At 48.0% G+C, this 22,803-nt stretch overlaps 1 protein-coding gene across 1 annotated transcript in view; it reads right to left on the bottom strand.

Moving 5' to 3' along the window:
• The window catches only part of LOC144770796 (phospholipase A2 inhibitor and Ly6/PLAUR domain-containing protein-like), a 213,300-nt gene extending 193,273 nt beyond the window's left edge, over window positions 1-20,027 (bottom strand). The window contains exon 1 of the mRNA XM_078655555.1: window positions 19,211-20,027. Coding sequence (XP_078511681.1) covers window positions 19,211-19,262 — 52 coding nt within the window. The 5' untranslated portion in view covers window positions 19,263-20,027. The remainder of the gene's footprint in view (window positions 1-19,210) is intronic.
• Window positions 20,028-22,803: the final 2,776 nt, after the last annotated feature.

The raw sequence follows: 22,803 nt of genomic DNA, 5'->3' as shown, positions 1-22,803 counted from the left end.
TCCTTTTCAACAAAATCGACCCTGGTTGTTGGGGTCCCTGGGACCACCAACGGATCAGTAATGGGAGCTCCCCTCCCTTCAAATATACCCAGCCCCGGGGGATGGGGTCCACAGGGTCTTTTTCAAGGGAACAACTTCTCCACATAGGTAAGAGGGAACCAGGGGGACACAAGAAGCTATGGCTAATAATGACAACACTACTGTAGTCGACCAGACCACGGGTAGATTAAACTGTGGCCTGATCAACAGCAGGTCCTTAGTGAAACACTATCAAGAGGTGGCAACTGTGTTAGTGTGCCTTGACTTAGATGCTTTGTTCTTAACTGAAACCTGGACTAGTACAGACTCTACCGTAGAGCTAGGATTTGCATGCCCCGACGGCTACAACATCTTTCACAAACCCAGGCCGCTGGAGTGAGGAGGGGGGGGTTGGGGTGATCTTCAAAGAAAACACCCTCGCCAACTTGACCTTAACACATTCAAGGATGATTATATTGGGTGATTTTAATCTCTGGGATAATGGGAACCTAGGACCCCCTCTCAGAGATCTGAGGCAAACCTGCAAGAGCCTTAATCTGCACCAATTGGTACATCAGCCGACCAATCAGTGAGGGCACAACCTGGATCTTCTGTTTGCCAACCGGAGCCAGACAGAGGTGATTGAAGCATTACCTCAATGTTGGATCGATCACTTTTTAATCCATTTCAGGATAACATTGCCTAGTTTAGCCAATAATCCAAATTGGTCAGTAACTTATTGTAAGGGAAGAGAATGGGCTAAGCTAGTAAAACATAGACAATACCCGACATTCCCAGAACAGAATGTATTTGCTTCTAGTAAATCAGTAGAAGAAACTATCAAATTTACTGTGATCATATAAACTGCACCCTAGATCATATTCCTCCAGCAAAAAGGCTGAAGAACAGAAAGAAACCCTCAGCCCTTTGGTATAGTGAAGAGTTCAAACTGATGCGGAAAGAATGCAAACAGGCTGAGAGGAAATGGAGATGGTTGTATGGGAATTAGAACAAAAAAAGCTGAAATTGCTGCAGGCCTCATATAAGGAAGCTATCTCTAGGTCCAAAGCAGAGTACTATCCTAAAACCATCTTGCAGGCGCATGCTCTTTAATATTATCAAGGACATATCCAATCCAGCATGTATGGGAAATAAGGTGGATGTGATGCAGAAACATTGCGATGATATCGCTGTCTACTTTGATGAAAAGATTAATAAGATTGTTGGGGGTTTAAACTCCAACAACAACGGCAGTTTGGATGAGGAAAAGGAACCATCTAAGACATTAGCAGAAGAGCGACAGATAGAGGCATTTAATAGCCGTCAGCTGCCTGCTCTAGAGTGCTTTCAAACTCTTACTGAGGATACATTTAACAACCTTGCTCAAAGTGTATCTTCTGGCTCTCCTTTGGATCCTCTTCCGCATGGGATATGAAAAGAGTTTCAGCTAGAACTATTTCCCTGGCTGCAGCAGATCTGCTGCTAGTCACTGGGAAAGGGAAATGTTCCAGAAGTTTGGAAGCAGGCATTGGTGACCCCACTGCTCTAAAAACCGTCTCTTGATCCTAAAAGTCCAATGAGTTTCAGACCAATCTCTCTCCTGCCAAACCCAGTAAAAATTCTGGAGAGGGTAGTTAGTAAATCCCTGTCCTTATATCTAGAAGAAAACCATCTGCTAGATAAGGACCACTTCGCGTTTCGACCAGGGCATGGAACTGAAACAGCCCTAGTGATGGTACTTGACAACCTGAGAATGCAAGCCGACAATGGTAATCCAACCATATTAGTGCTACTGGATATGTCGGCCGCATTCGACACGGTGAACCACAATATACTGCTGAAAAGACTAGAGAACATAGAAGTGAAAGGTCGGGCACTGAAGTGTCTGCAATCATATCGGACGGGCAGACAACAGGTGGTAACCATCTCACCTTTCACATCTCAAAGAACCCTGTGCGACACGGGGTGCCACAGGGCTCTGCAATACGCCCTATTCTATTCAATATCTATCTGCGCCCTCTGATCCCAATTATGAAATCCTTTGAAATCGATCTAGTCAATTACGCGGATGATAAACAATTGGTGTTTTCCCTGGAAGGAAATCAAGCAGTATCCATAGACAAATTCCAGGAGTTCATGTATCACACCTCTAACTGGCTCAGGAAAAACTCCCTACAATTTAATGGAGATAAAACGGAGATAGTATACTGCTCCATGGCCAAAATGATGCAGCTCTTGCTGTCTGAGTTCAGACTCTCCCCATGGATAAACCACTGGCTCCAGCTAGAACAGTACGAATCCTGGGGGTTTTAATGGATGATAACCTCCAAATGGAGTCACAAGTCAATAAAACAGTTAGTATTTATTTTCTCTCTGATAAGAGCACTACGCCAGATTCTCCCACTACTGCCCAGTGCTACTAGACCCCTAGTAGTGAGGAGTATAATTTTAAGTAGACTGGACTACTGCAACTCTCAGTACTTGGGAGCACCACCATCAGTGCTACTGAAGCTGCAGAGGATCCAGTCCATAGCAGCCAAATTGGCACTAAATATGCAGCGCAGGTCCTCATTGACCTTGGCTTTAAAGGACCTTCACTGGTTATCCATCAATGAGAGAATCCAATTCAAATCCCTCTGAATTGTGTTTAGAGCAGTACATGGTTTGGGTCCAATGTCCATGCAGGAGAAATTCACCTGGTACACTCCTGGGAGAAATCTCCATTCTTTCAGTGCAAATCTGGTAACCACCACTAGATTTAAGAAGACCAGGACGGGTGGTAGAGCATTCGGTGTAGTAGCCTCACAACTCTGAAATGATCTTCCCCTGAACATCATACAAATTACATCTCTGCTTCCATTTAGGAAAAGCTTTAAGACATGACTCTTCCCCAGGGATGAGTAAAATGAGCTCCCCAAATCAGTGAATAGGCTATCTGTTCTGCTCAGTGACAACCTGGTAAGTTGCAGTGCCAGGATACCCGTAGGTTGACAGTATTTGCGCTGTATAAGTTTATGTTACAATTACAATTAATGGGCCGAAGAGCAAGATCTAGCTTCCTGCCTAATTTGGTGTATTTCTGTTCAGCAGTTTTTGTGGTTGCACTTCTTAAAGAAGTCTATGAAAAATCCATAAGGATCTGCGTTATGGGACCTACCTTTTTTCTCAGCCCCCACTTGATGAATCACCCTGAAACTTTCCATGCACAAACTAGGCAAAAAGAGCACTTTTTTGGAATGGTTTGTGGAGATTAATCAAACGGTGCCAACATTATTGGCAACACAAAACACGCATTTACTATGGAAACGGTGACCTAACTATAACTACCCAGTGGAGACCATCACTGGGTAATATGTGTGCGTTATTTATATAATATATATATATATATATATATGAATTGCATGTAAGTAACAGCTATAGATAAATAGATATAGATATAAAGATATAGACAAAGACCTATATATAGATATAGAAATAGATATAGATAAATACATTCACCTCAAGCTGTGGAGCCAGCTAATTTGCACAGTTGTATATCTTCTATGTTGTATGTACAACTTTTATTTGTGTCTCTGACCTTGTGGTTTCCTGCTTTTTCTTTGCAAAGAGCGTATGTAACAACTACCAATAATTACCACATTGCGTTGTGTAACTCAATGTATCTATTCTACCAAAAGAAAAACAGCCATGATCTAAATGCTACTTGATGTCAATCAAATTCATGCATGACTCAATAAATAAATATGTAAATAAATATATAATTGTACGCTGATGGCAGATATATAGCCCCGTGCTGAGCATACCAACACATCCACTGAGTGCTACAGAGGTGCCTTCCACAAACCACAAAAACACAGACAGTGGCAGAAAGAGAGTTTCCTCTGACAACACAAACATGTTCAGGGACAGCAAGAGAGGTGCCTTGCACTGATCATAGAAACACATTAACAGCAAGACAACTGCCTTCTACTGACATTAGAAGCACTTACACCAACAGCAAGAGAGATGTCTCTCACTGACCCAATAAACACACACTGACAGGAAGAGAGGTGCCTCTCACTGACCAAAGAAACACATACAATGACAGCAAGAGAAGTGCCTCACATTAACCACAGAGACACATACACATATAGCAAGAGAGGTGACCACAGAGGCATAAACAACTACAGCAAGAGAGGTGTCAGTCATTAACCATAGAGACACATACACAGATAGCAAGAGAGGTGCCGCTCGCTGACCACAGAGCCATAAACAACTACAGCAAGAGAGGTGTCAGTCATTAACCATAGAGACACATACACAGATAGCAAGAGAGGGGCCTCTAGCTAACCACAGAGCCATAAACAACTACAGCAAGAAAGGTGTCAGTCATTAACCATAGAGACACATACACAGATAGCAAGAGAGGGGCCTCTAGCTAACCACAGAGGCATAAACAATGACCGCAAGAGAGGTGCCTCTCAATGATCAGAGACATGCATACACATACAGAGAGAAAGAGCCTCCCACTGACCAGAGACATGAATACACAGATAGAGAGAGAGGGGTGCCGTCCACTGACCAGAGACATGCATACACAGACAGAGAGAGAGGGGTCTCCCACTGACCAGAGACATGCATACACACAGAGAGAGGGGCCTCCCACTCACCAGAGACATGCATACACACAGAGAGAGGGGCCTCCCACTGACCAGAGACATGCATACACATACAGAGAGAGAGGGGTCTCCCACTGACCAGAGACATGCATACACATACAGAGAGAGAGGGGCCTCCCACTCACCAGAGACATGCATACACAGACAGAGAGAGAGGTGCCTCCCACTGAAGAGACATGCATACACAGACAGAGAGGTGTCTCCCACTGGCCAGAGACATGCATACACAGAGAGAGAGAGGTGCCCTCCACTGACCAGAGACATGCATACACATACACAGAGAGAGGGGCCTCCCACTGACCAGAGACATGCATACACATACACAGAGAGAGGGGCCTCCCACTGACCAGAGACATGCATACACACAGAGAGAGGGGCCTCCCACTCACCAGAGACATGAATACACACAGGGAGAGGGGCCTCCCACTGACCAGAGACATGCATACACATACAGAGAGAGCGGGGCCTCCCACTCACCAGAGACATGCATACACATACAGAGAGAGAGGGGCCTCCCACTCACCAGAGACATGAATACACAGACAGAGAGAGGGGGGCCTCCCACTGACCAGAGACATGCATACACATACAGAGAGAGAGGGGCCTCCCACTCACCAGAGACATGAATACACAGACAGAGAGAGAGGGGCCTCCCACTGACCAGAGACATGCATACACACAGAGAGAGGGGCCTCCCACTCACCAGAGACATGCATACACACAGAGAGAGGGGCCTCCCACTCACCAGAGACATGCATACACATACAGAGAGAGAGGGGCCTCCCACTCACCAGAGACATGCATACACAGACAGAGAGAGAGGTGCCTCCCACTGAAGAGACATGCATACACAGACAGAGAGAGAGAGGGGCCTCCCACTGACCAGAGACATGCATACACATACAGAGAGAGAGGGGCCTCCCACTCACCAGAGACATGCATACACATACAGAGAGAGAGGGGCCTCTCACTGACCAGAGACATGAATACACAGACAGAGAGAGAGGGGCCTCTCGCTGACCAGAGACATGCATACACACAGAGAGAGGGGCCTCCCACTCACCAGAGACATGCATACACACAGAGAGAGGGGCCTCCCACTCACCAGAGACATGCATACACACAGAGAGAGGGGCCTCCCACTCACCAGAGACATGCATACACACAGAGAGAGGGGCCTCCCACTCACCAGAGACATGAATACACATACAGAGAGAGGGGGGCCTCCCACTGACCAGAGACATGCATACACACAGAGAGAGGGGGGCCTCCCACTGACCAGAGACATGCATACACAGACAGAGAGAGAGGTGCCTCCCACTCACCAGAGACATGCATACACAGACAGAGAGAGAGGTGACTCCCACTCACCAGAGACATGCATACACAGACAGAGAGAGAGGGGCCTCCCACTGACCAGAGACATGCATACACAGACAGAGAGAGAGGTGCCTCCCACTCACCAGAGACATGCATACACAGACAGAGAGAGAGGTGACTCCCACAAACCAGAGACATGCATACACAGACAGAGAGAGAGGGGCCTCCCACTGAAGAGACATGCATACACAGACAGAGAGAGAGAGGGGCCTCCCACTGACCAGAGACATGCATACACATACAGAGAGAGAGGTGCCTCCCACTCACCAGAGACATGCATACACAGACAGAGAGAGAGGTGCCTCCCACTCACCAGAGACATGCATACACAGACAGAGAGAGAGGTGACTCCCACAAACCAGAGACATGCATACACAGACAGAGAGAGAGGGGCCTCCCACTGAAGAGACATGAATACACAGACAGAGAGAGAGGGGCCTCTCGCTGACCAGAGACATGCATACACACAGAGAGAGGGGCCTCCCACTGACCAGAGACATGCATACACACAGAGAGAGAGGGGCCTCCCACTGACCAGAGACATGCATACACAGACAGAAAGAGAGGTGACTCCCACTCACCAGAGACATGCATACACAGACAGAGAGAGAGGGGCCTCCCACTGAAGAGACATGCATACACAGACAGAGAGAGAGGGGCCTCCCACTGACCAGAGACATGCATACACACAGAGAGAGGGGCCTCCCACTCACCAGAGACATGCATACACACAGAGAGAGGGGCCTCCCACTCACCAGAGACATGAATACACATACAGAGAGAGGGGGGCCTCCCACTGACCAGAGACATGCATACACATACAGAGAGAGCGGGGCCTCCCACTCACCAGAGACATGCATACACATACAGAGAGAGAGGGGCCTCCCACTCACCAGAGACATGAATACACAGACAGAGAGAGGGGGGCCTCCCACTCACCAGAGACATGCATACACAGACAGAGAGAGAGGTGACTCCCACTCACCAGAGACATGCATACACAGACAGAGAGAGAGGGGCCTCCCACTGAAGAGACATGCATACACAGACAGAGAGAGAGAGGGGCCTCCCACTGACCAGAGACATGCATACACAGACAGAGAGAGAGAGGGGCCTCCCACTGAAGAGACATGCATACACAGACAGAGAGAGAGAGGGGCCTCCCACTCACCAGAGACATGCATACACACACAGAGAGAGAGGTGCCTCCCACTGAAGAGACATGCATACACAGACAGAGAGGTGTCTCCCACTGGCCAGAGACATGCATACACATACAGAGAGAGAGGGGCCTCTCACTGACCAGAGACATGAATACACAGACAGAGAGAGAGGGGCCTCTCGCTGACCAGAGACATGCATACACATACAGAGAGAGAGGGGCCTCTCACTGACCAGAGACATGAATACACAGACAGAGAGAGAGGGGCCTCTCGCTGACCAGAGACATGCATACACAGAGAGAGAGAGGTGCCCTCTACTGACCAGAGACATGCATACACAGACATAGAGAGAGGGGCCTCCCACTGACCAGAGACATGCATACACAGAGAGAGAGAGGTGCCCTCCACTGACCAGAGACATGCATACACAGACATAGAGAGAGGGGCCTCCCACTGACCAGAGACATGCACACACAGACATAGAGAGAGGGGCCTCCCACTGACCAGAGACATGCATACACAGAGAGAGAGAGGTGCCCTCCACTGACCAGAGACATGCATACACAGACATAGAGAGAGGGGCCTCCCACTGACCAGAGACATGAATACACAGACAGAGAGAGAGGGGTCTCCCACTGACCAGAGACATGAATACACAGACAGAGAGAGAGGGGTCTCCCACTGACCAGAGACATGAATACACATACAGAGAGAGAGGGGCCTCTCGCTGACCAGAGACATGAATACACAGACAGAGAGAGAGGGGTCTCCCACTGACCAGAGACATGCATACACAGACAGAGAGAGAGGGGCCTCCCACTGAAGAGACATGCATACACAGACAGAGAGAGAGAGGGGCCTCCCACTGACCAGAGACATGCATACACATACAGAGAGAGAGGGGCCTCCCACTGACCAGAGACATGCATACACAGAGAGGTGCCTTCCAGTGACCAGAGACATGCATACACATACAGAGAGAGAGGGGCCTCTCACTGACCAGAGACATGCATACACAGACAGAGAGAGAGGGGCCTCCCACTGAGCAGAGACATGCATACACATACAGAGAGAGGGGCCTCCCACTCACCAGAGACATGCATACACATACAGAGAGAGAGGGGCCTCTCACTGACCAGAGACATGCATACACATACAGAGAGAGAGGGGCCTCCCACTCACCAGAGACATGCATACACATACAGAGAGAGAGGGGCCTCTCACTGACCAGAGACATGCATACACAGACAGAGAGAGAGGGGCCTCCCACTGAAGAGACATGCATACACATACAGAGAGAGAGGGGCCTCCCACTGACCAGAGACATGCATACACAGAGAGAGAGAGGTGCCCTCCACTGACCAGAGACATGCATACACAGACATAGAGAGAGGGGCCTCCCACTGACCAGAGACATGCATACACAGACATAGAGAGAGGGGCCTCCCACTGACCAGAGACATGCATACACAGAGAGAGAGAGAGAGGGGCCTCCCACTCACCAGAGACATGCATACACAGACAGAGAGAGGGGGGCCTCCCACTGAAGAGACATGCATACACAGACAGAGAGAGAGGGGCCTCCCACTGAAGAGACATGCATACACATACAGAGTGAGAGGGGCCTCCCACTGACCAGAGACATGCATACACAGACAGAGAGAGAGGGGCCTCCCACTCACCAGAGACATGCATACACAAACAGAGAGAGAGGGGCCTCCCACTGACCAGAGACATGCATACACAGACAGAGAGAGAGAGGGGCCTCCCACTGACCAGAGACATGCATACACAGACAGAGAGAGGGGGGCCTCCCACTGAAGAGACATGCATACACAGACAGAGAGAGAGGGGCCTCCCACTGAAGAGACATGCATACACATACAGAGTGAGAGGGGCCTCCCACTGACCAGAGACATGCATACACAGACAGAGAGAGAGGTGCCTCCCACTGTAGAGACATGCATACACAGACAGAGAGAGAGGGGCCTCCCACTGAAGAGACATGCATACACATACAGAGTGAGAGGGGCCTCCCACTGACCAGAGACATGCATACACAAACAGAGAGAGAGGGGCCTCCCACTGACCAGAGACATGCATACACAGACAGAGAGAGGGGGGCCTCCCACTGAAGAGACATGCATACACAGACAGAGAGAGAGGGGCCTCCCACTGAAGAGACATGCATACACATACAGAGTGAGAGGGGCCTCCCACTGACCAGAGACATGCATACACATACAGAGTGAGAGGGGCCTCCCACTGACCAGAGACATGCATACACAGACAGAGAGAGAGGGGCCTCCCACTCACCAGAGACATGCATACACATACAGAGAGAGAGGGGCCTCCCACTCACCAGAGACATGCATACACAGAGAGAGAGAGAGGTGCCTTCCAGTGACCAGAGACATGCATACACAGACAGAGAGAGGGGGGCCTCCCACTGAAGAGACATGCATGCATACACAGACAGAGAGAGAGAGGGGCCTCCCACTGACCAGAGACATGCATACACATACAGAGAGAGAGGTGCCTCCCACTGACCAGAGACATGCATACACAGACAGAGAGAGAGGGGCCTCCCACTCACCAGAGACATGAATACACAGACAGAGAGAGAGGGGCCTCCCACTCACCAGAGACATGCATACACATACAGAGAGAGAGGGGCCTCCCACGAACCATAGACATGCATACACAGACAGAGAGAGAGAGGGGCCTCCCACTGACCAGAGACATGCATACACACAGAGAGAGAGGGGCCTCTCACTCACCAGAGACATGCATACACAGACAGAGAGAGGGGTGCCTCCCACGAACCATAGACATGCATACACATACAGAGAGAGAGGGGCCTCCCACTCACCAGAGACATGCATACACAGAGAGAGAGAGAGGTGCCTTCCAGTGACCAGAGACATGCATACACAGACAGAGAGAGGGGGGCCTCCCACTGAAGAGACATGCATGCATACACAGACAGAGAGAGAGAGGGGCCTCCCACTGACCAGAGACTTGCATACACAGACAGAGAGAGAGGGGCCTCCCACTCACCAGAGACATGCATACACATACAGAGAGAGAGGGGCCTCCCACTCACCAGAGACATGCATACACAGAGAGAGAGAGAGGTGCCTTCCAGTGACCAGAGACATGCATACACAGAGAGAGAGAGGGGGGCCTCCCACTGAAGAGACATGCATGCATACACAGACAGAGAGAGAGAGGGGCCTCCCACTGACCAGAGACATGCATACACATACAGAGAGAGAGGTGCCTCCCACTGACCAGAGACATGCATACACAGACAGAGAGAGAGGGGCCTCCCACTCACCAGAGACATGCATACACATACAGAGAGAGAGGGGCCTCCCACGAACCATAGACATGCATACACAGACAGAGAGAGAGAGGGGCCTCCCACTGACCAGAGACATGCATACACACAGAGAGAGAGGGGCCTCTCACTCACCAGAGACATGCATACACAGACAGAGAGAGGGGTGCCTCCCACGAACCATAGACATGCATACACATACAGAGAGAGAGGGGCCTCCCACTCACCAGAGACATGCATACACAGAGAGAGAGAGAGGTGCCTTCCAGTGACCAGAGACATGCATACACAGACAGAGAGAGGGGGGCCTCCCACTGAAGAGACATGCATGCATACACAGACAGAGAGAGAGAGGGGCCTCCCACTGACCAGAGACTTGCATACACAGACAGAGAGAGAGGGGCCTCCCACTCACCAGAGACATGCATACACATACAGAGAGAGAGGGGCCTCCCACTCACCAGAGACATGCATACACAGAGAGAGAGAGAGGTGCCTTCCAGTGACCAGAGACATGCATACACAGAGAGAGAGAGGGGGGCCTCCCACTGAAGAGACATGCATGCATACACAGACAGAGAGAGAGAAGGGCCTCCCACTGACCAGAGACATGCATACACATACAGAGAGAGAGGTGCCTCCCACTGACCAGAGACATGCATACACAGACAGAGAGAGAGGGGCCTCCCACTCACCAGAGACATGCATACACATACAGAGAGAGAGGGGCCTCCCACGAACCATAGACATGCATACACAGACAGAGAGAGAGAGGGGCCTCCCACTGACCAGAGACATGCATACACACAGAGAGAGAGGGGCCTCTCACTCACCAGAGACATGCATACACAGACAGAGAGAGGGGTGCCTCCCACGAACCATAGACATGCATACACATACAGAGAGAGAGGGGCCTCCCACTCACCAGAGACATGCATACACAGAGAGAGAGAGAGGTGCCTTCCAGTGACCAGAGACATGCATACACAGACAGAGAGAGGGGGGCCTCCCACTGAAGAGACATGCATGCATACACAGACAGAGAGAGAGAGGGGCCTCCCACTGACCAGAGACATGCATACACACAGAGAGAGAGGGGCCTCTCACTGACCAGAGACATGCATACACATACAGAGAGAGAGGGGCCTCCCACTCACCAGAGACATGCATACACAGAGAGAGAGAGAGGTGCCTTCCAGTGACCAGAGACATGCATACACAGACAGAGAGAGGGGGGCCTCCCACTGAAGAGACATGCATGCATACACAGACAGAGAGAGAGAGGGGCCTCCCACTGACCAGAGACATGCATACACACAGAGAGAGAGGGGCCTCTCACTCACCAGAGACATGCATACACACAGAGAGAGGGGTGCCTCCCACGAACCATAGACATGCATAACCATACAGAGAGAGGTGCCTTCCAGTGACCAGAGACATGCATACACACACAGAGAGAGAGTGGGGCCTCCCACTGGCCAGAGACATGTGAGAGAGCGCAAACTGATATAAATATATGAGTACATCACACTTACCTATAGAGAGCATAATTCATGAAGAGAAATGCCATGAGTGCTAATAGTATCTGAAATTATATTCTAAATGTATAGCTAATATAGAGATTTAAGTAGAAGTGGAACTAATACAGAAATGTGTGACATTATATGATTTTATTAGACGTGATTATTTTGAATCTATGTCGTGTAGCTGTTAACATATAAGATGGTCTGTGGTAAAACGCAGAACGTGGTAGGCCTCAGGGCCAGAGCTGGAGCTAAAAGGGAAGGTGTTTCTTTTCACGACACAGATTGTTTAACGTTTTTGGTCATTGCATTAATGGGCCATGATTTAGAGTAATGTTTTCTAAATAATAGAATAAGAGTTTTAACATGCTTTAATTAAATGAAGAAATTGAATGCTATAATCATAATGTGAAATATTGTAGGCCTGAAATGTTTTAGCATTGATTTACACGTACATGTCTGGGCTGAGAAGTTGCAAGCTTTTTTTAGAAGTCTATGAGAGTTGGGTTCTTGGCGGCAGATATCTGTCTGCAACAGGAAAGGGGGGATCCAATTATAAGTGAATGAATAGAGGTCTGTTCAGTAGACGGCCCAGACATGAAGGAGGGTTCTGGAATGTTTAAGGGGTATCAGCGGGCCGGAGAAGAGACTGAGAAGCAAGGTCAACTCTAACGTCTGAGGCCCAATACAAAGCATCATGGAAAAAGCCTGAAGTTGCACCACGTGAGAGGCGTTTCGCAAGGGGCGTCTCAAATGTTGTTGACTGTTTTGTATTAGGGACAGCACCCCTGGGTGGAGTTAGAGCAGAGACCTGAGGACCCTTTAGAGAGCGGATGGGTAGGCAGTGAGGGGTCATGACTGGAGAACTTTAGGTTTTCACCAAGAGACTTAGAGTGGGTGACTTCCCTTGGGGGTCATTCATTGCTGACACCTTTGTTAGGTTGGGATTTGGTTAAGTAGGGATACCATCTAGAACAGGGTAGGGACGCCTAACCTGTGTTTGTTTTCCTCCAACCTACATGAAGGAGAGATATGCGTCTATGCTGATAGCTTTGCTATTTTTAGAACTTGTGTTAGTGATTTCTGTTGCTCGTCTGAGGGCTTTTCGAGAGCACATGTATGTAATTGGACCTGTGTATCTCGTGAATCTCATTCTGAGATGCTTGTATTTGCAGCTCATTATATCTTTACAATAAACTTTTGAAACCTAGAAGTTGTCCGTGATCTTTGAGAGTAGAGTCCTTTCTTGGGTGAACTAATTTGCAGATAGGTGTACTGTTTCCTTCCAAGACAGGCAATAAAGGTTCAGTCGACCAGATCGAGGTTTGGATCAATAGATATAAGGTATCGATCAAAATCTCGCCCTTTCAGTTGGTAGCTATAGAGGATGGTTGCCTTCTTGAGGACGGTGACCTAGGCCAGGTTAGCTTACCCCAAGGCCCCTAGAAATCGATGATCGGAAGAACAGCCCGCAGATGAAGATCCGGATGACGTGAGACAGAAAAAGCAGCAGTATCGGTCGAGAGTGAGTATAAAGGGTTATGCGTGTTAGATTGCGGTGTTTTTGTATTGTATCTATGTTGTAATGTCTGGCGGAGTTGAATGTCTGTAGAGTGACTGTGGAACAGGTTGTGAGCGCGCGCAACCGGTGGAAATCTTAAGTTCAAGGAGAGCTTAAGTGGTTCGGGTGTATCGGACACCCAGAGTAATTGTCAACTAGAGTGAAGGGGGTCATGAGGTACCATTGATCACCCGAGAGACCGAGATAGGGGGAACGTAAGAGTGAGTGCGTGAGTAACGGACGCTGGTCGGAAGTTACTGTGTGTGTAAGTAACCTATCAGAGAGACGATAGACATCTCGTCAGTTGTGTTGACAATTACAGATAGACTGTGGACGTACAGTCGAGAGAAGTGACCGCTTGGTCGGAAGTAGTCATTTTTTCAGTGTATGAATGGGACGCATGCATAACCGGGAGACGAGTTGAGAAAGGAGGGGTGCTGCTGCGAAGCGGAGAAAAGAGACGTCAGGTGGTGTCGCGCAGTGATTGGCTGACCGGAGAAAGACCGCGCTGTGATAGGCCAGCTAGCGAACACGTCATACAGGGTCGCGACGTGATTGGCCAACAGGAGAAAGACCGCGCTGTGATAGGCCAAGCTAGCAAAGCCGCGACAGGATTGGTGGATTGTCATCAGGAAGTAAACAGAGTAGCGAGGCTGAATTTTGTGCGCATAATTATGAAGTGTTTTAAATGGTTGAAAGCGCTGTTTAAGAAAGAGAGGCGAGGATCGTATGAAGGGGAAGAAGCCCCGCCGGAGGGTACGCCAGCTCGTTATATGGCAGTAAATGTTGGGTTGCATACGATCCTTTGGATATCAGAGTGGAGTAAGATTACTGAAGGAAACGAGGAACTGACGTTCCCGAAGTACGGGACGTTCAGATTAGAGGTGTTACATCGATTGAAATCAGTCATGACCTCAAAGAGACCCTTGCCTAGACCAACCCAGTTTGAAGCCCTTGATGCATGGCTTAGGGCAGCGCATGAAAGGAATATGAACAGACGACAAGAAAGGGTGAAACGCTCGGTGCAGGCTGCAGAGGTTCCAGCGTGCCAGGGCCCTTGCCATGACCTGTATCCTGGGGACTGGGTCCTGGTGAAGAAACATGTGAGAAGAAGCTGCTTGGATATTCGTTGGCGTGGGCCCTACCAGGTCATCCTGATCACAAGTACAGCTGTAAAGGTGGGAGGCCTGCCCAACTGGATACACGCGTCGCATACGAAAAGGGTTCCAGCACCTCTGGAAACAGCTCCTCTCTCGGATGGACGTCCAGCTGAGGACCAAGAAGCCATAGAGGGGGCTAGCCAAGCTGTAGAGGTGCCAGTGGAAGCAGGGAACGAGTCTGACCAAGCTGAGGACGGTCAGTACAACAGCGAAACAGAAGACGCTACAGAAGGAGAAGACAGCTGGGAGTACGAGTCTGACCCTGACAGGTCTGAAAGAGAGCGAGAACAGACCAGAAGGAGAAGGAGTAGAAGGGCACGTGGAGAAGCAAATTGGCCGCAAAGAAGAAGTTCTAGCCTGAGGTCAACTCCAGAAGCAACCCTTCCTCCGATATCAGAAGACTCAGACCCAGAAGAAGGTGCTCAGGGCGCTGAGGCACCGAACCGAAGGAGGTCAAGAAGAGTGCGTGTGCCTAACAGAAGATACTCCACACCTGAGTGGACATATCTGGCGACAAATGTCTGTGAAACCGGAGACAGGGAGGATCCGAGCGGTGGTGGTGTCCAGTTCTGAGCCCATTATCACCGTGGAAATACAACTGTTGGTACCCGGTGTCGAACAAGAAGGGTCACTAACATTCGTGCTCCCCAGACCTCCCCGCCTCAGCAAGTTAAAACACATGTTTCTTACAGAATTGAAATTCCCCGACTTTGGTACCACGATAACAGCACATGAAGAGCATACTCTTCGCATGGAAATATTGAACTATGCTATTGAAGCTGCAACCACAAATCTAATAGTCGATTGTTAAAGGACTTTGTAAATAAAGCAAGCAGAAGAAAAGAAGATTACCTAGCGCCCAGGAAGCAGAGAATTTTAGGGAACCCCTTGAGTGGATGGAGAAGGGCTAGGGTTGTCTTTTTGAACTGTGAAAGGACTTTTTGCGAAAAAGGCTGTCAGCCTCCAGCTGTGTGGATTCTAAAGACAAAAAAGGATTGAAAGAGACTGTAAAGGAACGAGAGGAAAAGAACTTTTTGCAAAGAGAAAGGGAAAAGCTAGATTGTCTGACGAAATGGAGGCCGGCACCCCGAACCGCAGAGCTAAATGTATAATAGGTACACTAATAGTAGGAGTGATAATACTAATAGCTTTAGTGGTAACAATTTCTTATGTAAAGGGACATGAGGAAGAGGTAAAGGTAACTGATGCGAATTCTGTAGTAACACTTACACCCACTGTTGCAGGTGAGAAAAGGGAAAACACTCAAGAGAAAGCGTTATTGGCTGCAGAAGCCCGCAGGTTACATGTAGACGAGTCCCAAGGAGACTTTAGGTCAAATGCTTATGCTAAACTTTTGTATGAATACGTGGATGCCATGGAGGTTAAGGATTGCTACGTCTGCATGCAGTTGCCTGCGTCTGTAGATGAAGGAATTCGATATCATCACCTCCCTCTGACATATGGCATTACATGTAGCTTATTGCTTAGTATATTTTATGAGAGAGATAGTTTTGAATACTATTTCTCCAATTATGATTCTGTGTTGCCAGAAGTCCCGAATTATAAGCAGATGAATAAATGGGATTACTGGAAGAGTGAAGACAGATTGGCCAAGTTCTTCATTCCTTGGATTACCTTAGATACTTCACATGCCCGTAGAAATAATCTGACATGCAAGGTGTCAGAAGTCGAGAAAAAGTTCATAGGGCAGGTGGATGATCGTTACAGGAGACAAAAGATTTTGAAAAAATCAGGACAAGGGAAATTAGATTGGACCGAGGAAGAGAAGTCACACAAGAGAAAGGGTAGTAGTGGTCCAATAGCTTTAGATAAAGCGCAGAGAGGAAAGTTATGTCTTCACCGAGCCAAAACGTATTATGAAAATGTATACGTGGGTGAAGTTGACTGTGAACATGCTTTTAATTTAGAGTACTACACTAAGGATTTCCTGAAGGGAATGCAAGTGATTCCAAATGTGTATTTTGTATGTGGAAGAAATGCTTACGTGAGACTACCTGACAACTGGTATGGATCATGTTACTTGGCAATTGTCTTCCCCAAAATATATCATGCACAAGACTTATTGATCATTGAGGGCCAGACATCATCGAGGGGAAGGAGAGATTTAGGCGATGCAGAAATGGTTGGAGATGTCTTTGGAGCTATGTTCCCTCTTTTGGGAATAATCCTTAATGATGTTAAAATTAGACGACTGGCAACAGTTGTCGACAGGTTGTCTGCCAGCACTGCTCAGTCCTTAATGCTGGTAGAAGGAGAGATGCAATCGATAAGGGCTATGGTTCTTCAAAATCGGCTTGCATTAGATGTCTTATTAGCAAAAGAGGGCGGAGTCTGTAAGGCTTTGAAGGTTCAGGAATGTTGCACTTACATTCCAGACCTTTCAAAACCCCTTGAGAAAGTTATTAAGAACATAACTAATATACACAAAGAGATCGAAGACTTGAGTAGAGAAAATGTCTGGGAAAAGGTGGGCCACGGAATGAGTACAGTTGGAGGGTGGTTTTCCACCTTAGGCAAAAGCTTTATTTGGTATATCCTAAAGCCTATCATCATAATATTGATCTGTGGGATAATATTGTGGGGATTGGTGAGGGTATTCAAATGGTACAGAGCAAGAAGGTCAGAAAGGGCCCAAAGAGAACAGTTGCAGAGATTGGCTGCCATACAAGATAATCAGTACAGGAGCCTGAGAGCTCTGGAAGCGCAGAGAATGCCAGCAATAACTGCAGTTTAAATGTTAGTGATGACCCCGAGAGGTCATCAAAGGGGGGAACTGAGAGAGCGCAAACTGATATAAATATATGAGTACATCACACTTACCTATAGAGAGCATAATTCATGAAGAGAAATGCCATGAGTGCTAATAGTATCTGAAATTATATTCTAAATGTATAGCTAATATAGAGATTTAAGTAGAAGTGGAACTAATACAGAAATGTGTGACATTATATGATTTTATTAGACGTGATTATTTTGAATCTATGTCGTGTAGCTGTTAACATATAAGATGGTCTGTGGTAAAACGCAGAACGTGGTAGGCCTCAGGGCCAGAGCTGGAGCTAAAAGGGAAGGTGTTTCTTTTCACGACACAGATTGTTTAACGTTTTTGGTCATTGCATTAATGGGCCATGATTTAGAGTAATGTTTTCTAAATAATAGAATAAGAGTTTTAACATGCTTTAATTAAATGAAGAAATTGAATGCTATAATCATAATGTGAAATATTGTAGGCCTGAAATGTTTTAGCATTGATTTACACGTACATGTCTGGGCTGAGAAGTTGCAAGCTTTTTTTAGAAGTCTATGAGAGTTGGGTTCTTGGCGGCAGATATCTGTCTGCAACAGGAAAGGGGGGATCCAATTATAAGTGAATGAATAGAGGTCTGTTCAGTAGACGGCCCAGACATGAAGGAGGGTTCTGGAATGTTTAAGGGGTATCAGCGGGCCGGAGAAGAGACTGAGAAGCAAGGTCAACTCTAACGTCTGAGGCCCAATACAAAGCATCATGGAAAAAGCCTGAAGTTGCACCACGTGAGAGGCGTTTCGCAAGGGGCGTCTCAAATGTTGTTGACTGTTTTGTATTAGGGACAGCACCCCTGGGTGGAGTTAGAGCAGAGACCTGAGGACCCTTTAGAGAGCGGATGGGTAGGCAGTGAGGGGTCATGACTGGAGAACTTTAGGTTTTCACCAAGAGACTTAGAGTGGGTGACTTCCCTTGGGGGTCATTCATTGCTGACACCTTTGTTAGGTTGGGATTTGGTTAAGTAGGGATACCATCTAGAACAGGGTAGGGACGCCTAACCTGTGTTTGTTTTCCTCCAACCTACATGAAGGAGAGATATGCGTCTATGCTGATAGCTTTGCTATTTTTAGAACTTGTGTTAGTGATTTCTGTTGCTCGTCTGAGGGCTTTTCGAGAGCACATGTATGTAATTGGACCTGTGTATCTCGTGAATCTCATTCTGAGATGCTTGTATTTGCAGCTCATTATATCTTTACAATAAACTTTTGAAACCTAGAAGTTGTCCGTGATCTTTGAGAGTAGAGTCCTTTCTTGGGTGAACTAATTTGCAGATAGGTGTACTGTTTCCTTCCAAGACAGGCAATAAAGGTTCAGTCGACCAGATCGAGGTTTGGATCAATAGATATAAGGTATCGATCAAAATCTCGCCCTTTCACATGCATACACAGAGGTGCGTACCACTGAAGAGTCATGCATACACAGACAGAGGTGCCTACCACTGCTCACAAAACATACATTGACAGCAACAAAGCTGTCTCTCACTGACCACCACATCATATGCCTGACAGCTAAGAAAGGGCTGTACGTGACTGTGCAAGCCTGTGCGCGTGATGGCGCTGCATGGGAAGGTGGGCACTCACCTCTGCCTGCCAGAGAGGTGAGGAGCCAGACGGCACCGACGTAGGTGAACATGTTGGGGGTGGCACCTGCGGTGGGGTCCGTGGCCCTGACTTCTTCGCCAGCCTTCACATGCGCAGACTGAAGCCACCCGGCGAGGATGAGGCGCTTTATATCCCGGACGCTAGTCACGAGGCGTGGTCCTTTTCTTGCCAAAATAAAAATACAAGCGTTTATTTTTTGTTTAGCTTTTGGAGAAGACGGGTGACGAGGGAGGCCTTCCTGTGCCCCGTCGATGGTTCTGCGCTGATGTGCGTCGTGCCCAGGAGGCAGCCGGCAGCTTATGTGCAACACAAGTTTTGAAACTGTTCTTCTGAAGCAAGAAAAGTGTCGGCGCCCTGACTTTCTGGTCTGTCCAGATCACCTGAGAGGCGTCACGCCAGGCGCCTGCTTCCTCCCTGGTGTCACGCCGCTACCCCCTCTCACTCACTCCATAACCGCGCGCCTGGTCTGTTCCTTTTAACCTTTTTTGGTAACACTGCACCGTCACCGCTTGCAAAGCCTGACCAGCGAGGAGAGGGGTGAGGCGTGCAGGGCTGGCCCTGGGCCAAGGATCCCCGAGGGGTGGGTGGTGCAGACCCGGCACCGGTGGCTGCCACGTGCCATGACCCCTCCTTACCTGCGAGGGGTGGGACGGGGCAGGGTGTGGCGGAACACAGGTATCTGAGAGCCTCCGACAGTTACATGCGTCCCACGCTGTGTTGACATTCACAACACTGGGAGCGCGTCACGGCGCATCTTACAGCGCCACGGGCGTTCTTCGGCGACTCGCAGCGCTGCCTACTCTGCTCGGCTCTGGCCAGCCGGCCTCACGTGGGACTGTTTACTATTTTAAGCAGAAATCCTGAGATCAGTAACAGATGGCTGACGAGCTGTATTGGGCATTTTTAGCAGGACTGCATTGGTTCCGCAGTCCCGCCCTGTGCAGAACAGTTGATTGTAGGGTAGAGTTTTAAATTTTTTTTTTGTACCAGTGGTGTCCTAGACCACAATGACGTGCTACTGCGAGGCGACTGCTCCTCGCACGGAGCGCTCCGCTTATAGCACTTGACTCCTCAGGGTACTGCGGGCAGCAGCTACGACTAGCCCCAGCAGGTGGAGGGGTGGGCGGGTAGAAACAAAGAATGCCGGATACCACAATAACTTCGCACTTACACATTGAACATCCAGTAAGAAATGTGCTTCATAAAAAAGGAAAATACTTTAATAACAGGAAAGCCAAATACCATACACCTAAAACAAAGAAAACCAGACACTCCTGGCACCTTCCGGGGCAGAGACCAAGACCCCAGCACTTTTATAGCGCCCCCTGCTGTTAGAATTTAGTTTAGCATTAAGGCCCTGGGTTAAGAGTTTGGCTGACAGGGTACTCTGCCATAAAGCCAAGGGCCTCAGTTATGGGGTACCTGTGTTACTTGGGGGGACAGTCTAGAGGCATTCCCCACTAATGCACAGATTAAAAGGTCCCTGGTTTGGCATCACTGCCAACACAGTAGCACAACTTACACTTGGTCGGAGTAGAGAGCCAAGGAGTAAATCTTAACCAGAGGATGCAATACCAACAGGCAAAGTATCCCTTTTCGCAGATTAAATCCATCGAATTTCCGGGCACATGTTTCTTTTTTGGCTCGTAATATGATTTGACTCCCCAGGAATGCGTGAAGTGTGCCGAGCCCGCAGTGTCTGGAGAAGCAGACACGCATGTACGCCTGGGCTTGCTTCGGTCGATGCACACGGGATAAAAACAGCTCTTTCCTGTCCCGGGCATGCTCCTGTAATTTAGTGTCTTTTGAGACACCACAGGAAGTTCTCGTTTTCTGTAAGCATTTCAGTGCTTAATTTGAACCGGTGGGCACCACCGGCTTCCATTTCTAAAAACCAGCAATTGTTTTTCAAACATTTCCCTAGAGGAGGAGATGGAAAACACAAAAACAGGAAAGAAGGAGGAAGAGACAGACAAAAAAAGTCACCAAGAGGAGTTGGGGGTGGGGAGAAGGACTCTGCAAGAGTGAGATAAAGGGGCAGGGAGGGTCGCAGTGGATCAATGAGGCCTGAGGTGGATTCAGGACTACGCAGCCTGGGTATTCAGAGCGCTGACATTTAACAGGGCTGGCCGCGGGCTTTTTAGCAGGACTTTGGGCACCGGCACTCATTCCTTGACAAATTAAGCACTGCCACTACTGCCAGAACTGTGACTGAGCAAATTCAAGACAGTCAGTCAGTCAAAATACTTTATTGCGATAACTTAATATCATATAAAGACAATGGCAAAATACAAATTTAAAATACATGTGCAATAAATACATTATTTAAAAGACAATTAAAATACATAGGAAGTCATACATGAGATCAAACATATAGTGCAATGTACAAGGTACCTAGATCCCTAAAATACAACAGATCTAAACCAAATAAACCACCGTTACTCGTCCTGTTCAGTCAAAAAAGTGCCTTTTATAAAATTCTGTTTATACTTTATGTGCTATACTGTTGAGGGAGGATTTATTCTGTTCTTTAACCTAATGTTCCTGCTCCTGATGGCACTCACCAGGAAACTAGCCACATGGAACATAATCCTAGGAGTCCCTAAAAGCTGTAAATAGATAAGAGCAGGTTTTACTTGAGTAAAACCAGCCTCCTTTAGAATGGGCACAAGAAACTTCCTCCTCGCCTCAGTGTAATGCCCACAAAACATCACTAAGTGCATAGTATTTTGAATGGAGAAATGATCACAAGAACATGGTAACGCCTTTTCTGGGGTATTCCATACAGGATAAAAACCAAGATTAAAATGTATCAAATTAAAACAGAACCGTGTTAAAATAAACCTGTGGTAAGGATGAGTCACCGTGTTCAGGTAGCTTTCTGGGCCGACATGTATAGATAATATTATGCTGGCCCTAACACTTGTTTTTTTTAACTCCCTCTCTTCTCTTTCCAGGGATAAAAGCTCTCTCATTGCACACTTTGTTAATGCAATATCTTTTGGTGTTATAGACTCTATTGCTGAATATAACTCTGGCCTCCCTAACTTGGTGAAATTTTCCTTTATATACGTCAACCACTTGATATTATTAACTTTATCCAAACACAAACAATCTTTCATAATGATGTGGTTTAGGGGAATTTCTTTGTTAAGCCACATCCTCAACCAAGCTACAAGAGGTGCTGTTTTTATCAAATCTGAGATGTAGCCTTCCCCAAGTTCCAGGTGTGCAGTGTAGGACGGGGTTGACTGTGGAACACTAAGGACAGATCTGAAAAATTGATTTTCCATGATCTGTAGGGGGTCTGAGGCCCTGTAGCCCCAAATTGAGCTACCATAAGATGCAACAGAGATACATTTAGCCTTATAAATTTTCATTATGGCTGCAATAGGCCTACCACCCAGTTTTTTGGAGAACCCCTGGAGAGCTGAAGATGTGCTTGCTAGCGAGATTACTCTATTCTTTAGCTGAGGGCCCCAGTTACCCTTTTCATCAAATGTGATCCCTAAGTAAGGGAAAGAAGCTACTCGAGCCAGCTTCTCCCGTCCGCAAAAAAAGGTTTTATGGCA

Source organism: Lissotriton helveticus, chromosome 7 (genome assembly GCF_964261635.1).
Source record: "Lissotriton helveticus chromosome 7, aLisHel1.1, whole genome shotgun sequence".
Classification (NCBI taxonomy): domain Eukaryota; kingdom Metazoa; phylum Chordata; class Amphibia; order Caudata; family Salamandridae; genus Lissotriton; species Lissotriton helveticus.
Note: the sequence above shows the minus strand (reverse complement) of the source record. Positions and strands in the feature narration are given on the sequence as shown.